Source organism: Eucyclogobius newberryi, unplaced genomic scaffold, assembly GCF_026437365.1.
Source record: "Eucyclogobius newberryi isolate DKJ021-1_F unplaced genomic scaffold, fEucNew1.0.hap1 SCAF_1, whole genome shotgun sequence".
In the NCBI taxonomy this organism is placed as follows: Eukaryota; Metazoa; Chordata; class Actinopteri; order Gobiiformes; family Gobiidae; genus Eucyclogobius; species Eucyclogobius newberryi.
This window is the reverse complement of record NW_027315723.1, coordinates 20,266,072-20,285,248: the sequence shown is the minus strand read 5'-3', so window position 1 is coordinate 20,285,248 and position 19,177 is coordinate 20,266,072. Positions and strand designations below refer to the sequence as shown.

Here is a 19,177-nt window from a genome sequence, read left to right as displayed (position 1 = left end):
GTTCGGCGCCAATACCGGGGTTCTAATGAGTCATGACACGAAATGAGCCTCGAGCCTTCCTCCCACGCGCGTTTCCAGCCCACTCCGCGCTTTATTAGAGGCGCGGGGAGAGCTCCCGAGTCATCAGAGCGGCAGAGCGCACCGTGAGCGCAGTACAGTCTCTCAATCACGGGAGTCGGTCGCGGGCTCGTCCACCGCATTTCCCTGGATAAAAAACAAAAAAACATCCCGAATCCAAGATGAGACTCCTTTTGGTGCTCGCAGTGATCGCCAGCCTCCTCTCTGGTGAGTACAAAGGCAGAAATTGCGCGTCGAACTACTTCAGGACCATGGACAGAGGTCGACGCAAACGCGCACCCGCCGCTAACGGACTTTTCTTTATTTGTTTTGCTTTTACCACAGAGAGTCAAGCGCTTCCCGTGGGCAAGGAAGGCCAGCGGGAGGACGTGGTAACTATTCCGTGATGATGATGATAAAACAGATTGATTGGAGTGGATTTGACCGCCGCGGGCTGAGTTTTATGTCGCGTTCGTTTGCAGGTCACGCGCTGCTTGGTGGAGGTTCTGTCCAAGGCGCTTTCCAAACCGGACTCGAAGCTCGACCAAGAGTGCAAAGACATCATATACGCAGGTTTGTGTAACATTATTAGACTTCATGTGGTAAATATTGAGGTTTTAGCTCTGTTTTGTTTGATAAATGAGTTATGTGAGTACCACAAATTGTAAAAAGAGGGGCAAGTTGTTGAATTGTTGGGAAATTCAAGCTCACAGATAAAGACTATCATAGGATTTTCAGTTTTTAAACGCCCATTAGACAGAAAGAGAGAGGTTGGAATAGTAATAGGGGCCAAACTTTATAACCCAGAACGCAAGAGCAGCATTTTATACAATTAATGTGGCTTTAACACAAAAGTGGGACATTCTAAAGAAGTGGGACGAGGGACAGGTTTTCACCCAAACATGAAGCTAAAATGAATAAAGATGACTTTATCAAATCAATTACAAATAAGTCTGCTGGAACTTAATACAAGAAAAATATGTACAGCATGCAAACTGTCTTTATTGTATTGTGTAATTTAAAAAAGACGGGAAAAATAGATCATATATATCAAACAGCTTTATCTCACCTTGCAATATCTAGAATTGCTCTTTGCACCAAATCTGTGTTTTCTAGTTTCTGTAATAAAAGCAAAAACACCAGGGAAAGGACAAAAAATAAAAGAGACAGTAAAATAAATAAAAGAGATAAGTAAATAAGTAGATCAAATTTTGAGCATGCACGTCACAATGAACATTTCATTGTGACGTGCATGAAAACAAGAACAAATCCACCACAGAATTAAGACTATGACAGGATATCTGTGTTGGCCCTGCGACAAGTGGGGTGTTCCCCGCCTTAGGCCCGAAGTCACTGGGATAGGCTCCAGTCACCCGCGACCCCAAAAGGGAACAAGTGGTAGAAAATGGATGGATGGACAGGATATCTTAAAGAACAGAACGATTAGACTCGATTGTTAGACTTTTTTGGGACCGATCTCCTTTGTGCTCCAGGCGTCAAACACGCTCCCGCCGCGGACAAGAAGAGCGCCGATGTCGGCCAAGGTCAGGCCGAAGTCCCGGGGGCCAACGGCGCCGACGCGACAGACATCCAAAGTCTCCTGAAAGCCGCGGGGGAGAGGCGCGAGACCCCGGGGGACGAGTCGTGGGGTCCGGCCGACGCGGGGGGCGAGCGGGAGAAGAGGAGCTGGAGGCCGGGACGCGTCCACCAGAGGAAACACAAGCGGGACGAGGAGGCGGAGGAGGACTTCGACCGCAGCCAGGAGAGCTGGGGCCTGGACAAGCGAGGGGAGGACGAGGGCGACGAGGAGGAGGTGGAGAAGAGGGCGAGCTGGAGGCCGAGGTAAAGCCGCGCGCGTCCTCTCAAAAACATGTCACGCGCGTTTGTAAATGGGCCCGACGCAGAATCGATGTCGCAATGTGTTGTTTTTGTTGTTTAAGTGTTCATTTAGTCACAAAAGAGCTAAGAATCGTGCTTTATGTCGTTCCTTCTGCCTTTTTATCATCTCGTTGTTCTTTTTCTTTTTGATACCGTCGTAATAACAGATTAGTGGAGGGAATTTGCACGAGAAAGGATGGAATAATACCTCTTTTTTTGTACTGAAATAGATTTGGAAACACTGATATGGACAAAGAGTGCAAGCCTTCGACGTTTTCTTTTCCCCTAATGGCACCTATCTGTTTTTGCAAATGAACTCTTGACTTAAATTGTGTAATTTTGGGGTTATCAAACTGAGACGAGATTTCACAGTTTTAGCTTAAAGTGACGTATGACAGGTTTTTACGATTCTCTAATTTTGACTTTATTTGAAGTAGACATACCTGTGGTACATGTACATTTTAGTTTTACACCAATTGAGTAGGTGTTTGTGGAGAGAACGTAGAAAGATTGGTAGGAAAATGACAGGAAGTGACATCACACAAGGGACTCCAGTCAAAGTTTATGCAGAATTTACATAAAAGAAACAACCTTTTTGACCCTTTAAACATTAATTGAACAAAAATGTTGCGCTCATATATTTTTGACATTAGATGAGTTTCGGCGCAGTGTTTGCTGGGTAATTGCCTAGTGCGACGTCATCAATTACAAACAGGAAGTGACATTATAAACCTAAAAAATGTGCTATTCTGTGATAACATTTTTTATAATTTTTTAGCAACATTTTAAATAAATAAAACTTAACTGCATTATAGTTTAATGAGTCGTCCGACCTGTAGGGGGCGCTTTAATGCAAATATTTTTGAACCATAAAAAGTAAAGGCCTAGCATAAGAAAGTGCATAACTGTTTTTTGTTTAATACATAAATTAGTCTAACTTTTCTCACTGTGCCTTTACTCAAATGTACAGTCACAGGTTCAAGGTGCACTACACATGCTCGTCTCCATGGAGATGTTACTGCTTTGCCTGCATGTCCCATAGTATAGCATTAAACGCATCCATCTTGCATTATTTCTTCCAATTACAGGCGTTTTTATGCTCAAACACAGCTCGAAAAGCATGCCATCTCACTGTAAGCTGGAGCCGCCTCGCCACAGATCTAACTTGGCCTGGTGGCGATCAGTAGGTTTAACGCCATACCGTGGAACTTTCTGGGCAAAGTGAGACGAGTCGGTTTGCGGGAAGAAGTCAACGGTTACTTTCAAAATCGAACGAAACGGACAACCGAGCGAGTCGCCCTTTAACCTCGACCAACTCTTGTCGCTTAGATACCAACAACGCAAACACAAACGCGACGAAGAGCCTCTGGGACTGTCGGAGGGGGACGACGAGCGCAGCCAGGAGGCGTGGGACGTGGACAAGCGCGTCTGGAGGCCCACTCACCGGTACCACCACAAGAAGAGGCTGCGCTCCAGACGCGGGGACGAGGAGGACGAGGAGGACGACGGGCAGCGCAGCCAGGAGTCGTGGGGTCTGGAGGACGAGCGCGACAAAAGGAGCTGGAAAACGGGACGAGTTCACCAGAGGAGACAGAGGAGGGACGAGGAGGTGTCCGAGGAGGCCCGCGAGGAGCCGGACGATGAACGCAGCCAGGAATACTGGGATTTTGACCCGCGGGAGAAGAGAGACTGGAAAGCGGGAAGGTAAGAGACATTTATACTACTACTACTACTGCTACTTCTAGAACTACTACTACTGTTTCTACCACTACTACTATTACTGTTTCTTCTACAAGTACAGCAGCTATTACTGTATCTACTGCAACTACTACTGTATCTACTGCAACTATTATTGTTTCTACTGCAACTACTACTGTATCTACTGCAACTATTATTTTTTCTACTGCAACTACTGCAACTATTAGTTTCTACTACAACTATTATTGTTTCTACTACAACTATTACTGTATCTACTGCAACTACTGTAACTATTACTGTATCTACTGCAACTACTGCAACTATTATTGTCTCTACTGCAACTATTATTTTTTTCTACTGCAACTACTGCAACTATTAGTTTCTACTACAACTATTACTGTATCTACTGCAACTACTGCAACTATTACTGTATCTACTGCAACTACTGCAACTATTACTGTATCTACTGCAACTACTGCAACTATTATTGTTTCTACTACAACTATTATTGTTTCTACTGCAACTATTACTGTTTCTACTACTACTACCACCACTACCACCACCACTACTATTAAAAACGTGGAAAATGATCAAACGTTCTCAAAAACGCCGCAGGTTCCACCAGAGGAGACACAAGCGCGACGAGGAGTTCACGGAGCCGGACAACTACCGGAGCCAGGAATACTGGGACTTTGACATAGACAAGCGCGACTGGAGATCCGGCCGTCACCACCAGAGGAGGCACAAGCGCGGCGACGACGAGGACGGCGAACGCAGCCAAGAATCCTGGGGCCTGGACAAGCGGGACGAGGAGGCGAACAGGTACGGTCACAAAAAGAGACTGAACGGGCGCAACAGGAGGTCTAACCCTAACCCTGATGGACGGGACGATGGACAGTGATCAGGGTCTGGAGGCCGGCACACAGGTACCGTCACAAAAAGAGGCTGCACCGGCGCGACAGGGGGTCGACTGAGGGGGGGCGGGACGATGGGCGGGGACGAGGCTCAAACCGAGCCGAGCAGAACGGTTCTAAAGCCTTATTTTAGCTTGTCGTTGTGTCTTGTGTGTTCTATTGCCTTTGTGCAGCACTGTGGGTCGTTGTGGTGTTTTTATAAATAAAGTTGGTTCGACAACTCATGAAAGACGGACAAAATATAACACGTAATTTACTTTCATAGCAGCATTTGTACAAAAAGCAGTTATCCCTTTCACAGCGATTAAAGTGAACTTTCTGCGTTTTTAATCTCCACGAAATACTCTGTAAAATCAACAGTGACGTAAGATAATGCAAACCGTTTATTCAACACTATTTACGAACCGTCTTCAAACGTTTTGCTGGTTGTGGTTTCAGGAGTGTGATGGAGAAACGTGAGCCGTGGATGAACGGAGGATGCTTCCATCCAGCTTCTGGCAAGGTACAAAAAACACCCCCAAAAAAAGACGAAAAAGTCATTTCAACTTCTAAATTCAGATGTTTTTTGGGCATTTATCCACTCTGTAATCTCGTAATTGTGTGCAGATGGTTAAGTTGTTTAAACTGTTAAATAAACCGGCTGCTCGACCCTTTTGATCACGACGAGGCGATAAGAAACACGCCTTGAGGAACTGTTGAAGCTTGAAATGGAAACGAAAAGGCAAAATTTGCAGCCACTTTTACGTAATCGCTCAAATCCAGCAGTGAAGTATAAACTGTGCCGTTAACAGAAGGTAAAGCTGAACAATTGTGCAAAGAAACACGACGCGATTGTGAGTTTTCTTCACGTTTGTGCAAGTTTTGTGAGAAAAACATGGGAAATCATTCAAATTATGTAACATCACAATTTAAAGTGACGTATGACAGGTTTTACGATTTTATAATTTTGACTTTGTTTGGTGTATTTGTACCTGTTGTACATATAAATTATAGTTTTACACCAATCAAGCAGGTATTTGTGGTGAAAATGTTGAAAAATCTGTAGAAAATTCATTCTAGTCTAAGTTTATGCATAGACACAAAGAAACAACTTTTTTGACTCTCTAAACATTAATTCGACAAAATAAAGTGGCTCTCATATATTTTTATTTGTCAAATAAAAACAATTGTGACATTAGATGAGTTTTTGCCCAGTATTTGATGGGTTGATTTCCTTGTGTGATGTCATCAATTACAAACAGGAAGTGAAATTAAAAACCTATAAAATGTAATGTAAAGAAAAGATTTAAAGTGCCCAAGGCAGCTTGGGACGACTTGTTGAACAAAAATGCTGTTGAGATAAATTAATACTTTCCATTTTTGCAAAAAAAAAAATTTCAATACACATTATCATAGAACAGCAATTATTTTTAAGTTTATCATTTTACCTGCTTTTTGTAACTGATGACTTCACACTAGGACATTACAAGGCAATCACCGGGACAAAACGGGGCAATCTAATGTCACAATTCTTATAACGTTTTTTTTTTTTTTTATAAAAGAAGTATAATTTTTGTATCTTTTTCTAACAGGAAAAGCAGCTGGAAAATCTGGCAGCGATGGACCTGGAGTTGCAGAAAATCGCCGGAAAGTTGCATGAAAACGCTGCATAAACCCGACGTCCTGAAGTTCAGATCCGACAGTTTGTTCTCGTCCATTTATTGTGCTTAGAATTGGGAAAAAAAGCCCACAAAAATAACATTCCTGGAGCCGTTATGATTTATCTTTTACTGTCTTTATGTCTTTACTGGATATATTCTGCATGGGAATGTAACTGTTTGTATAGAGAAGATTAACATGTGAAAATGAAGTCTATTGAAATACTCTTAAATGTACAATTATGTCCTGTTCCGGTCAATAAAGAAACTATTAGTGGACCAAAAGTACAAGTGATTCTGTTTTAATTCTGTGCGAGTACAAATGATTCACGGGCAAAACTGATAAATCTGTGACAAATGACACAGGGAAAGAATAAGTGAACTAAAGTTAAAAAAAATAAAATAAGATGTAGGTATAGATAAAGTGGAAATCAAAACATTCATAAGTGGACCTCTTCCAAACATCGACAGGAGGATAAACAAGTTTAGCCGGCTGCTTCAGCTGAACACATGGCTGACCAAAGAGTGAATTTCTTTCTATTCTGGAAACGAGAGGACCTGTTTAAGAGAAATGGCCCCCACCTATGCAGAGGTGGAGTGAGGGTGCTGACAGAGAACCTGCTCCACGCTCTGAGGCATTGGACTGGGCCTGGACACAGGGCCGGCCCAGCCTATAAGCGAACTAAGCAGCCGCGTAGGGCCCCGAGGTGTTAATAGGGCCCCCAATCTGGCAACCCGTCTTATGAGAAGTGCAAGCGCAGCGTGCGCCACTAGTGTAGTAGCGCCGCTGGCGCGGCAGCGCACACAGCGGTAACATATAAGGCACAAACCGCATTTATTTGTAATGACAATCTGGCAACCGAGACACCAAACCTGCGCTGATTGGGCAACTGCATTATGCGCGAGCAGAACAAGAGCAAAACATAAACACAACAGAACGTGGTCCCTGCGTGGTCCTCATGTCCAGAGGAATATATCCCCCCGATGCCGAAAAACGAAAGAAGAAACTTCTTGACGATGTAAAGAAACTGCAAACTCAACAACACTTTCCAGGTATTGAACTTCTCTTAATGCTGCTGTTTGAAACAACACGAGTCTGTCACGTTAGTTCGCTCAGGCTGGAGGCGACGAAAGCTCTGCCCCGCGCATAATATGTGTCTGAATGAAAGATAATAAGCTTAACATTTACACCAGCCCGGGAGTGTTAGCTGCAGGTGAGGCCGGTGAGGGGCCTCTATGCCCCGGGTCACTAAGAGGCGGAGATCCGGTCCGGACGAGCGCCATCTCGTCCAGAACCTCTGACGTGAGACTTTGGAGTGAACAGTGTGCGGCCCCTGTCCCGGGCCCCTGTCCCGGGCCCCTGTCCCGGGCCCCTGTCCCGGGCCCCTGTCCCGGGCCCCTGTCCCGGGCCCCTGTGCAGCCTCAGTCAGAGATGAGCGGGTTTGAGTTTGCGTCCCTCTCTCTCACATCACCATGTGTGAGATCAATCGTGACTCGTGATGTCTGTTTTACTTTGACTTCTTAAAGTGCAATGAGAGGAACGTAAAGGTGCAGGAGTCCAGTGTGGTGTTCTGATCAGAACAAACATTTATATTGTAATTCACTTTTAATAGAGCAATAAAACATTTCAATTTATTTAAAAAGCATCATTAGACTATTTGTTATAAATTATAATAAATTGATAGTGAAAAATAACCAGACATATTATGATTACGTCTGTTATAGAATAATACTATATATTTTTATACAAAAGTGGCAAAGTTGCAGAAACACAGTCTCTTCACTATAGCGAGGTTTGGACCTTCACTTCTAGTTCTGTTCATTCTCTGGGAATAACATGTTTGCACTGTTTTATCAGTGTTAATTGTTAATCAAGCAATGCTTATGCCATTTGTTTAATTTAATATAACTTGTTTTGTCACTTTGGCAAGAAGGAACAGTTGGGAGTTGTAAAAGATAAATTAGTAAGGATAACTATTACTTTTACATTTTCAGTTAAAATTAATCAATTTGACCATCATTATTTTTCATAGCCAATATTGTATTGAGTAATTAAGTACACTAATGTATTAATAACTGGCTTTAGTCATTTTCTCCTGGCACAGTTTCATCACATCATCATTTTATAGCATTACAACCTCAACATTTTACTCTTACTTTAGCCGGCTGGACCACATTAAAATGCACCAGAAGACCCAAAAAAGCTCTGAAAATTTCTGGGGGAGGGCCCCCAGACCCCCCTGTTCATTAATTTAAACTAATGTGGCTGTCGACCCTTAACGCCCACAAATACGCACAAAAACATATCTGGGACGTGTGTTATTTGTACAGGGAGTAGAGGTGATGTCAGCGGAATACCAAGTTGCATTGTGGGATTTAAGTTATCAATATTTGAGTTTGTGAGGTGTTGAGAATAAAGTAACTGTCAAACAGATGCCCTGGAGTTTTGGTGCGCTTTGTTTGCGTTGAAGAAAGTTCCCATATGTGAATTGTTTACTGACAATGGCAATAAAACTGATTCTGACGACGTGGTGAGGGGCCCCCAAAAATGTTTTCGCTTAGGGCCCCCTGAAGGCTTGGGCCGGCCCTGCCTGGACAGGGTCCATCAGCCAGAGACCGAGCCAATGTTTCAACATCAACAGCACCACAACCACAGCCTCCACCAAAGGATTCATCAGCAGCCGCTCCACCACCACCAGAAAAGGATTCAGCTCCAGCTGCTCCACATTCACCTCCACCGCCTCCAGCGAAGGACTCATCAGCAACAGCACCACAACAATCTTCAAAGTCCTCGGACCCATCTGTGACAGGCTCGACAACATCCCTGTCAATGCCCCTGCCTTCACACCAGCCCTGGATTCTCCCTGCAACATCTACTCCCACTACAGATTCCTCATTCTCCTTCTCATCTCCACTCTCACCCATGGGCCTTCCCAGCCATTTTGAATGTCTGATCAAATCAGGCCTTAAGATGGCTCCACTCACGCCCAATATAGCAAGATCAAGAGTTATGTCAATACATAACAACTCTTCCCTGCACAAGCCGACACCAACAAAAGCCCCACCACCCATTCTCCCTCGCCTTTCACCTGGTATCTTCCATAGATAGGATACATTGGATCTCAGCGTTGCCGAGACTTATGGTCATTATGGTCATATTAAAAATCAAACCGGCCCTATGTAAAAATAGCCCCCCCAGTGCTATTTCTGTAGTCACATCATACAGATGGGAAAACAAAATGCAAGTCAGTGCTGCCCAATCTGGGAAATTTGACTCATATTCCCTGTGAAAAGATAAAGCCCAGTCCCACTGAAACTAGTCTGAAACTTGCTGTGCTAAATGTCAGATCCTAATAATAATAATTTTATTTCTTCTTATAATCTTGATTTTATGTTTTTAACTGAAACATGGCTTGACAAAAACACAGGAAATGTAGTTCTGATAGAATCTGCTCCACGCAATTTTAAGTTTGAATCTGAAACACGAGAAAACAAAAAAGGGGGTGGAGTCTGAGCTGTCTTTAGGGATGAAATAATTACCCGCAGGTTGTCTTTTGGAGTGTTTACATCATTTGAGTATGTATCCTTTAAAATGGAGCTAAAACGGTCTCCATCCATTCTCTTCATTGTTTTATACAAGCCTCCCCAGCACTGCCAAAGTTTTATTGATGATTTTACTGAGATGCTTTCAGTCATATGCACAGACTTTGATGGTTTGGTCATTACAGGTGATTTCAATGTGCATGTTGATAATATTTGTGACAGAAACGCTAAAGAGCTTGATGCTGTCCTTGAAACCTTCAGTCTTACTCAGCATGTGAGAGGCCCCACCCACAGCAAAGGACACACTCTAGATCTCATAATTACAAAGGGGGTAAATATTTCAAATGTTAATGTGATCGATGTTGCTCTGTCTGATCATTTCTGTGTCTGTTTCTCCCAAACCTCCGGTTGGTCCTGCAGTTGTTCAGAGGAGACACATAAGTGATGGCACAGGTGCACTGTTTATGGAAATGATAAACTTTGAAAATGTCTCATGTTCTAATGTAAATGATTTGTTGAACTCTGTTACATCTAGTGTTTTGAATGTTCTGGACACCATCGCCCCTATAAAGGCTAAAATGGTTAAAAATAAGCAGAAGGCGCCGTGGAGAAATGATGATTCGGTCAGGGCACAGAAAAGGGAGTGCCGCAGGGCTGAACGGAAATGGCGCAAGTCAAAGCTCCAGGTTCAAAAAGAGATTTACAAAGAAAAGCTGAACATGTACAACCTAATCTTATGTAGAACTAGGGAAAGATATTTTTCTGAAATAATTGGAAGCTACAGTAACAACTCGCGTGTCCTGTTTGCCACAGTAAACAGATTAACAAACCCTCTAGCTCTTCAGAGACAGCTCAAACTGTCTTTCTCCGTCTTCATTTTGTCCCGAACACCGAGGGAACTATTCTATCTATTATGATAGATCAATGCGCTTAGACACGCGGAAACGTGCTGCTCTGCTGGGGACGAGCCGACGAGGCTGCAGGTGAGTGGTAGGTGCGTTTTATGATTGATATGTGGCAGGACTAATCGGCAGTCCACGCCACGAGGAAATAAAGACTCAGATTTGGCGCCAAAAAATCGTCCATCATTCCTTTAAATAATTGTCAACTAGTCATCAAATAATCCTTTTCTGAACTGTTCAACTCCAAAACATGCTGAGACGTTATAAGAAGTTATAAAAACACAAAGAAGGAAAGACAACAAAATGAACCAAAAATGTTTGTTTTTAATAAAAACTATATTTTTCCATAATTAAAACATTTTCATGCAACATCACAGAAGCTTTATTTCAGTCATTTTTTTTTATAAATGTCATTGACTGATTATCCAAATAATTGTTAGTTGCAGCACTAGTCTAAACCAGGTCTGAAGCAGGACTAAAAGACCACAAACAATCCAGATCTAAACAAGGACAATACCAGGACATAATCAGGCCTAAACTAGATCCAAACCAGGATTAGAGCCGCTTCACTTCGCTGCGTAAACTAGGTCAACTCTCCCACAGGAGGACTTTTTGTTTTTTCGTTCTTAACCTATAAAGACTCAACATTTACGAGGCATTACAGACATCGTACCATTCATTAACGCTTGTGTTTTCTCTTTGTTTAGAAAACCATTAACTGGAATGATCCTGCTTCAGTTCCATTGGTGTCGAGTAGTTTGAATATTTACGTTTATGGTTTTGTTTCTGTCGCCAAACGTGTCGCCCCTGAACACGTTACTGTGCCAGAACGACGCGCCCCACTGTTTGAGGACCGCTGTACTGGAGTCACAAAAACCAGACCGCTCTTTCCTCCTCGGGATGTGGCGGCGGCGGGTCCGATCGCCCGCTCATGCGTCCGTCGTCTTCAGTCTCTTTGGCGCAGGCTCGTCTTCGCCTCGTGATGCGGCCGGGTCGGGCTGGGCGGGTTTGGGCGGGGCCGGCTTGGACTGGCCGGAAGCGACGGTGGTCCCTGAGAGGAGGAAGCCACTGCCCCCGCTCATCAGCAGCAGGGGGTGTGACCGGTTTGGAAGCACCTGAAGAAGAAGCCGAGTCAGAACAGAAGAAGAAAGCAGGAAATAGATGATGTCATGATAATACGCAGAGACAACAATAGAGCCACAGAAATATGGGTTTGGTAAAAACAATACTTCAATTAATTAAAGTTGGAACAATATTTTTTAGGGCTTGATATTCAATCAAGAGCCATTTTCTGAAAGATTTGAGCTCAGGAGGAGAAAATATTTAACATTTGGGCAGGGAGATATTGACAAAAACAAATCTCCTTTTATTTTTTTAGTATCCTGATAATGATGTCAAACCAACAGAGTTAAAACATGTCCTTATAAACATATTATTTGAGGTTTTATAACTAGACAAATGTGAAACTCTTATTTGCATTCCTACTTTCATTCTGCTCTTTTTGATACTATTGCTTTATTGGTTTAAACAATAAACTCGACATTCAAATTCAAAAAACAACATTCACAATATATCTACATTTCCATATACTGCCCACCACTAATAAACTATATCTATATAATCTCTATAACTCATTAATGACAACTTAATTACTGCAGGGTTTCATTCTGCCATTTATCTATTCATAGCAGCTCAAAGTGATATTGTTAATTTAAAAAAAAAAAGAAAGAAAAAGATTCAATGGTTCAAAATCGGGATGAGAAAACCTGGAGTAAAAAGTCAGTTGAACGAGAGCAGTTCGTTTTGACATTGCAATACCCTCTCCAGATATTCAACATATTTAAGACTCATTAGAAACATTACCACGCGTAGCATCGCTTTGTGTAGTTCATTACCGTTAGCGATTAGCATCAAAATGAGCATACACGTTAACAACCGTGTAATTAAAAAAATCTCAAATCTAACAAAAAACGTAGCAGGCAACAAGGGTTTGAAAATCAAGTTTTAGTGTTATTTCTTCTTCTTTGGTGTTTTACTGCGGTTGGTATCCAAGTGTTACATTACCGCCACCTACTGTACTTGTAAGACTTTGAATTTTTTTCAGTTAGCGTTATTTCAGTTCAGTTATTTATTCAGTGAACTTCAGAAAATGAGGCCGGAAATTGAAGATTGACTCAAATTCCTTGTTGCCAATGTAATCAGAATATGAACGACAACCATTAAAATGAATGGACAGAGGGTTTACATCAGTACTAGGCTGTGATTAACTCCTGATGATGATTTACCGCTGCGACACATGGTACATTACCTGATAGTGCCTGAGCCAGGTGTTTGTGAGCTGGAGGTTGAGCGTTCCTCCTTGTTCCTTGAGTTTGGTGTAGCACTCGACGAGCGGCTGCAGAGGAAACACAAATCATCCACACGGAGACGATCAAAGTGGAATCATTCGTAGATGCGTTTATACTGCTTGCTCGCACAGAAGCCGTTATTATGAAGTGTTGCCGCTCGCTTTTAAACGGCTTTCATTACATTACAGTAAAGGACAATGGGTGTGTTATTGGTTTTGCACAGTATGGCATTAAACGCATCTATAAAAAAGCCTTTTTCCCCCAGTGCGGACGGTTCCATTGCTCAGAAAATGCTAATAAAAATGCATTCACTCTTATTGTGAGCAGGGTGGCCTCTCCACAGATCTGGCTTCTTATTCATAAAGTGTGAGAATGTGCAAAAATGTAATCTATAAAAAGACAACTTGACATGGAAAAGACCGATCCGGTCCAAAAACCTACGAAGGAGACACACAGAGCAACATCACCACCGTGGAACGTCACCACCGTGGAACGTCACCACCGTGGAACGTCACCACCGTGGAACGTCACCACCGTGGAACATACTTCTGTGTAAATATCTCATCTTACAACGTAACACTCACTAAGCACGAGCTCAGGAGCAGATGAACCAGACGTGAGGACACAAACACAGGTAAATCAAGGGTCATCAAGGACAGTAGAGACAGAGGTAGGGACAGTAGGGACAGAGGAGACAGTAGGGACAGTAGTAGGGACAAAGGAGACAGTAGTAGGGACAGAGGAGACAGTAGTAGGGACAGAGGGGACAGTAGGGACAGTAAGGACAGAGGGGACAGTAAGGACAGAGAGGACAGCTGTGATGTGTTTTCTGTTTGTTAAGCTTCAAAATGCGGTGAAGTTAATTACAATCCAACTCATATTCAGATTAGTCTAATTTGACCAGCAAGCGGACCACTGGGACACCACGAGACCCCCGGTTCAAAAAACAACCGGTACTACCGTGTACTATATATCCATGAGTACACATCTCATATTACGCCGTTAAAACAGAAGGTCATTAGGCCAAAGCGCGCCTCCCCATGGTACAACCAAGAACTGCGTTCACATAAACAAAGAGTTAGAAAGTTAGAGGGATTATTTCGTCGCTCTCACACCGAAGAATCCCTAAAAGCATGGAAAAGTTGCCTGCTGTCCTATAAGCAGGCTCTGCGTAAGGCCCAAACCAGATATTATTCAAATCTAATAGAAGTCAACAAAAGTAACACTAAATTCCTTTTCAGCACTGTAGCTAGGCTAACAAACTGTCACAGTGCAGTAGAGCCCTCAATCCCAGCTACACTTAGCTCTGATGATTTCCTCCTATTTTTTAATAATAAAATAAAAACAATCAGAGATAAATTAGATGAAATTACCCCCGCTATTAGCCCTGAACTAGCCCAAGCTGTAAATCTAACGTCCCATATAAATCCACCTGTAAACCTAGAAAGGTTCACAGCTGTTGATCAAGCAGAGATAACTTCAGCCATTATGTCCTCTAAAAGCTCAACTTGTGTCCTAGACCCCATTCCAAGCAGACTCCTCAAAGACATTCTTCCCCTAATTATAGACTCTATTCTTAATATAATAAATACTTCACTCGAAAGTGGCTATGTTCCACAGTCCTTCAAACATGCAGTCATTAAACCTCTTCTGAAAAAGCCTAATCTAGATCCCGACCTATCTGTAAACTACAGACCTATTTCAAATCTTCCCTTCGTCTCTAAAATCCTTGAAAAAGTTGTAGTAAAACAGCTTTGTCGCCACCTGCAGGACAATAACTTATTTGAAGTTTTCCAGTCAGGGTTCAGAGCCCACCACAGCACTGAAACTGCACTAGTTAAAGTCACAAATGATTTGTTATTAGCCGCTGACGATGGACTGGTCTCAATCCTGGTTCTGTTGGACCTCAGCGCAGCGTTTGACACCATCGACCACAACATTCTACTGCAGAGGTTAGAATGTGATGTAGGTGTTGGAGGAACAGCCCTCAGCTGGTTTAAATCCTATCTATCTGATAGGTTCCAATTTGTTAATGTAAACCAGAGCTCCTCACCAAGCTCTAAAGTAATTTACGGTGTGCCACAGGGTTCGGTACTCGGTCCAATTCTGTTTACTCTTTATATGCTGCCATTAGGCAACATTATCAGAAAGCATGACATTAATTTCCACTGCTATGCAGACGACACTCAGCTGTATTTATCAATGAAACCTGATCAGAGCGATCAAGTAGACAGACTTAGTACTTGTGTGAAGGAGATAAAAACCTGGATGACACTAAACTACCTGCTTCTTAACCCTGAAAAAACCGAGGTCATTGTGCTTGGCCCTAAGCATCTACGAGACTCTCTATCTGAGCAGATAGCTACACTGGACAATGTCAGTGTAGCCTCCAGTTCTACTGTAAGAAACCTTGGAGTCTTATTTGACCAGGAGCTCTCATTTAAAGCTCATATAAATCAAGCTTGTAAAACAGCCTATTTCCATTTGCGCAACATCGCCAAAATCAGAAGAATCCTGCCTAAAAGTGATGCCGAAAAACTTATCCATGCATTTGTAACGACTAGATTAGACTACTGTAACTCCTGCTTGCAGCGTGTCCTAAAAGCTCCATAAAAAGCTTTCAACTGGTTCAAAATGCAGCAGCAAGATTACTAACAGGAACAAAAAGAAGAGAGCACATTACGCCAGTGCTGAAGTCTCTTCACTGGCTCCCCGTCGAGTCCAGAATCAAATTCAAAATTCTACTCTTGACCTACAAAGCCATAAATGACATGGCCCCATCCTACCTCAAAGATGCTATAGAACCATATCATCCAAACAGAGCTCTTCGCTCTCAGAATGCTGGCCTTCTGGTGGTGCCAAGAGTCTCTAAAAGTACTGTAGGAGGTAGAGCGTTTAGCTACCAAGCTCCTGTGTTATGGAATCAGCTCCCGACCCATGTTAAATATGCTGACACAGTCTCTTCATTTAAGTCCAGGCTTAAAACGTTCCTCTTCGAAATCGCTTATGGTCAGAGTAGTTAGGAACAGAAAGATAAACCCACAGCTTCAGCTACGCTGCCCTAGGAGTAACTGCTGGGGGAAGTATGACAGCTTGAGCACTATCCTCTTCTTCTTCTGACTACTTATGCTATCAAACAATATTTATTTTTTGATTCCACTTGAAAACTGTTCACCGCCTTCTTTTCTTTCTCTCACTCCTGAGGACCTGTGGACCCAGATGCCCCTCCCCTGGTGAAGTGGTCCCTGCCCTGTGTGGACGGTCCCTCATCTGCCTGAAGAGTGGCTCCAGTTCGCCTCAGTCGGTCCCTCTTCTGCCTGAAGAGTGGGTCCAGCTCGCCTCCGACGGTCCCTCATCTGCTTGAAGAGTGGGTCCAGCTCGCCTCCGACGGTCCCTCTTCTGCCTGAAGAGTGGGTCCAGCTCGACTCAGACGGTCCCTCTTCTGCCTGAAGAGTGGGTCCAGCTCGACTCAGACGGTCCCTCTTCTGCCTGAAGAGTGGGTCCAGCTCGACTCAGACGGTCCCTCATCTGCCTGAAGAGTGGGTCCAGCTCGACTCAGACGGTCCCTCTTCTGCCTGAAGAGTGGGTCCAGCTCCAGTCTCCTCGTGTCCGTCTGTCCGTCTGTGAGAGTCGGATCTCTCCTTCACTGGAACTCCTCCAGGTTTCTACGCTTTTTTCCCAAAGAGGTTTTTTTGTAGTTTTTCCTGGCCGAGAAGGAGAGTCTAAGGACAGAGGACCCTGGGACATTGTCCCTCGCCACCACAGACATTGTCTGACTTCATCGCCACCACAGACATTGTCTGACTCCATCGCCACCACAGACATTGTTGATTCATTTCTCCCTGTGGCCCTCAGAGCCAACTGTTGTTGTGATTTTGGGCCTTACAAAAATAAATTGATTTAGATTTTTTTTTTTTTTGATTACATCATGTTTTCAAGTTTGCGGCTTTTATTCAGCAGTACGGTAAGTGTTTTCTTATATCGTGAAAGCCTAAATAATTCAGCTTAAACAAGGGTTTAAACAAGACTCTTCAGAGCTAGTAAAGGTGTCCAAAGTAGTAAAAGTGGAAACTAATCATAGACAGTGGAATGGTGCAGAGGACATTTCCCTCTGGAGCCGTGAGCAATAAAAGACACATTTGCAGCTAATGAGAGACAGTAACTAATAGGTCTCATTTGACGTCTAATTCTGTTGTTATTGTTCCGGTAAATGCTCAGGTCTCACCTCTTTGTACTGGGAGTAGACCACAAAGGGCCTGGAGGGGGCGAGCAGCGGCAGCAGGCCCATTAGGACGGGGCAAGGGTGGAACCGACTCGCAATGACCAACCTGAGGAAACACACACAAGATGGAGCACATCTGTCATCGGAGGAGGGAAATGTCAACAAGTCAATAATTATATGAATGTTGTGTTGAACTGGGGCTGAAACTAATCATTATTTTAGCAATCAAATAGTCAGACATTTTTCACATTTGTCGACAGGTCAAACTATTCTTTCTATTCTACGTTTAAGTGAGAGTTCATGAGAGTCTGTCCAACCAGTCCACATGTGCTCTGTGGACCTGGAGAAGGCTTTTGACCGTGTCCTTAGGGATCATCTCAAAATGGGTTGAAGCTTAAAAGACGGCATTTTTTCGTCTCTCTCTGTACCCCCTCCCCCCCTCAAAAGACTAAAAATGTTTTTGTCATCACAGAAAATGTTACGCGTTGATAAAACCATAGTAGCTTGATAGACCCTGCTCACCTCTAGTCCCTGAAAATCCTTTGGTATGTTTATCAGTAGAAGTTTTGAGATGATCGATCCCTTAGGGGGGTGTCCTTCGGGAGGGTGATATGGGGGGGGGGGGGGGGTGTTCTTGGGGGGGTGTCCTTTGGGGGGTGTCCTTTGCTCTGGGAGTACAGGGTCACAATATAATAGTAAAAACTCAAAGAGAAATACTTGTTTTAGAAGCAAAAATAGCACATTTAATTTGCTCCATAAACCTTTTCACTTGCCGTTTATGTCACTTTATATTACTTTATCGTTCAGAAAGTTCTTAAAGCTGGTCACACACTTGAGGAAAGGTGATCAATAGAAGATCAAGAGAAAAATCGTAAAATTGTCATTTCATTCTCATTCTCATAATAGTAACATCCCAATTTGAAAATGTTGCAAAAATAGAGTTGCTAAAGGATAAAAATGGGGCCAAACTATGTAAAAAACATGCGTGCTTGTGGGAAATCTTAGTCCTTTCACATTTGTCTGATACACAAACTTCTGTACATTTAAAAAGGCACTTATTGGCCCACTTGTGTTGGATTACGCTTTAACAAACGCCATCAACAGTACATTATATTTATGGAAATGAACAGTAAGCACTATCGGACAGAAGCATATGGATGGCGCACGACTAACGCTGAAAGGCACAGATTTAACGCCCATTGTTGAGATTAATCCCTTGTTTTATGAAGCTGCATGGGAGTTCATAAAATACTTTGATTTAGCGCGCCCCGGGAAATTGCGTTACGCCGGTGCTCTTTATGAAGGGCGTGTGCAGCCGAGCGGAGGAAGTCGATATACTGTAGGGCCCCGGCGCTGGGGGCCTTCCATCATCCGTCACAATATCGCTATATAAAGCAGGCAGTTCATTTCATTTGACAGAAAAGTGCAAAGCCATCACTTTCTTTCTCCTTGTAAGGGCACGAAACATCATGTGACTACGGCGACGCCGGGATAACTAATGCGAGGTCGATGCGTGACGCTACGATCATGAGCAGAAGTAGGAGGAGCTTTTTATTCCTGAGAGCCACATTGGAATATTGGCATGTTTAGTTAATTATTTATGTTTATTTGATAGAGACAAGTTTATTTATACTGACAACATTTTATACCGATTATCATTGTCCGTCCCTAGTTCGGCTTTTACATTAAAAATGACACGTATTTTCCCGACTATGAGTCGCACCTTTTTTCATAGTTTGGCTCAGGTGCGACTTATGTGATATTATTCTTTATTTTCACACTGGCAACCACATTTCAAATGTTGATTATTTTCACACTGATAACCACAAGAGGGCACTCTAGGCTCTAAGCAACGCAGAAGAAGAATCTGCACTTCCTCTTCCTCTGGAGTTTGTGGAGTTGTTTAGAAGTGACACAGAGGAAGAAGAATTCAATGGAATTCAATGCTTTGGTAAACTTGTTAGCATGTTCTTTATGT

General features: G+C 43.1%; 2 protein-coding genes across 2 annotated transcripts in view; one reads left to right on the top strand and one right to left on the bottom strand.

Moving 5' to 3' along the window:
• The first annotated feature begins 224 nt into the window (after positions 1-224).
• On the top strand, positions 225-6,335 carry chgb (chromogranin B). Its single transcript, XM_072449945.1, has 9 exons — positions 225-285; positions 403-449; positions 540-630; positions 1,551-1,899; positions 3,265-3,639; positions 4,249-4,494; positions 4,548-4,559; positions 4,986-5,049; positions 6,119-6,335. Exons 1-9 carry the CDS (start codon positions 240-242, stop codon positions 6,197-6,199), a joined length of 1,311 nt encoding a protein of 436 aa, XP_072306046.1. The 5' UTR covers positions 225-239; the 3' UTR covers positions 6,200-6,335.
• A 4,724-nt stretch (positions 6,336-11,059) lies between these two features.
• Positions 11,060-19,177, bottom strand: part of trmt6 (tRNA methyltransferase 6 non-catalytic subunit) — a 29,272-nt gene continuing 21,154 nt past the window's right edge. Inside the window, exons 10-12 of the mRNA XM_072440128.1 lie at positions 17,203-17,305; positions 12,938-13,024; positions 11,060-11,744 (exon numbers count right to left, since the gene is read on the bottom strand). Coding sequence (XP_072296229.1) covers positions 11,559-11,744; positions 12,938-13,024; positions 17,203-17,305 — 376 coding nt within the window. The 3' untranslated portion in view covers positions 11,060-11,558. The remainder of the gene's footprint in view (positions 11,745-12,937; positions 13,025-17,202; positions 17,306-19,177) is intronic.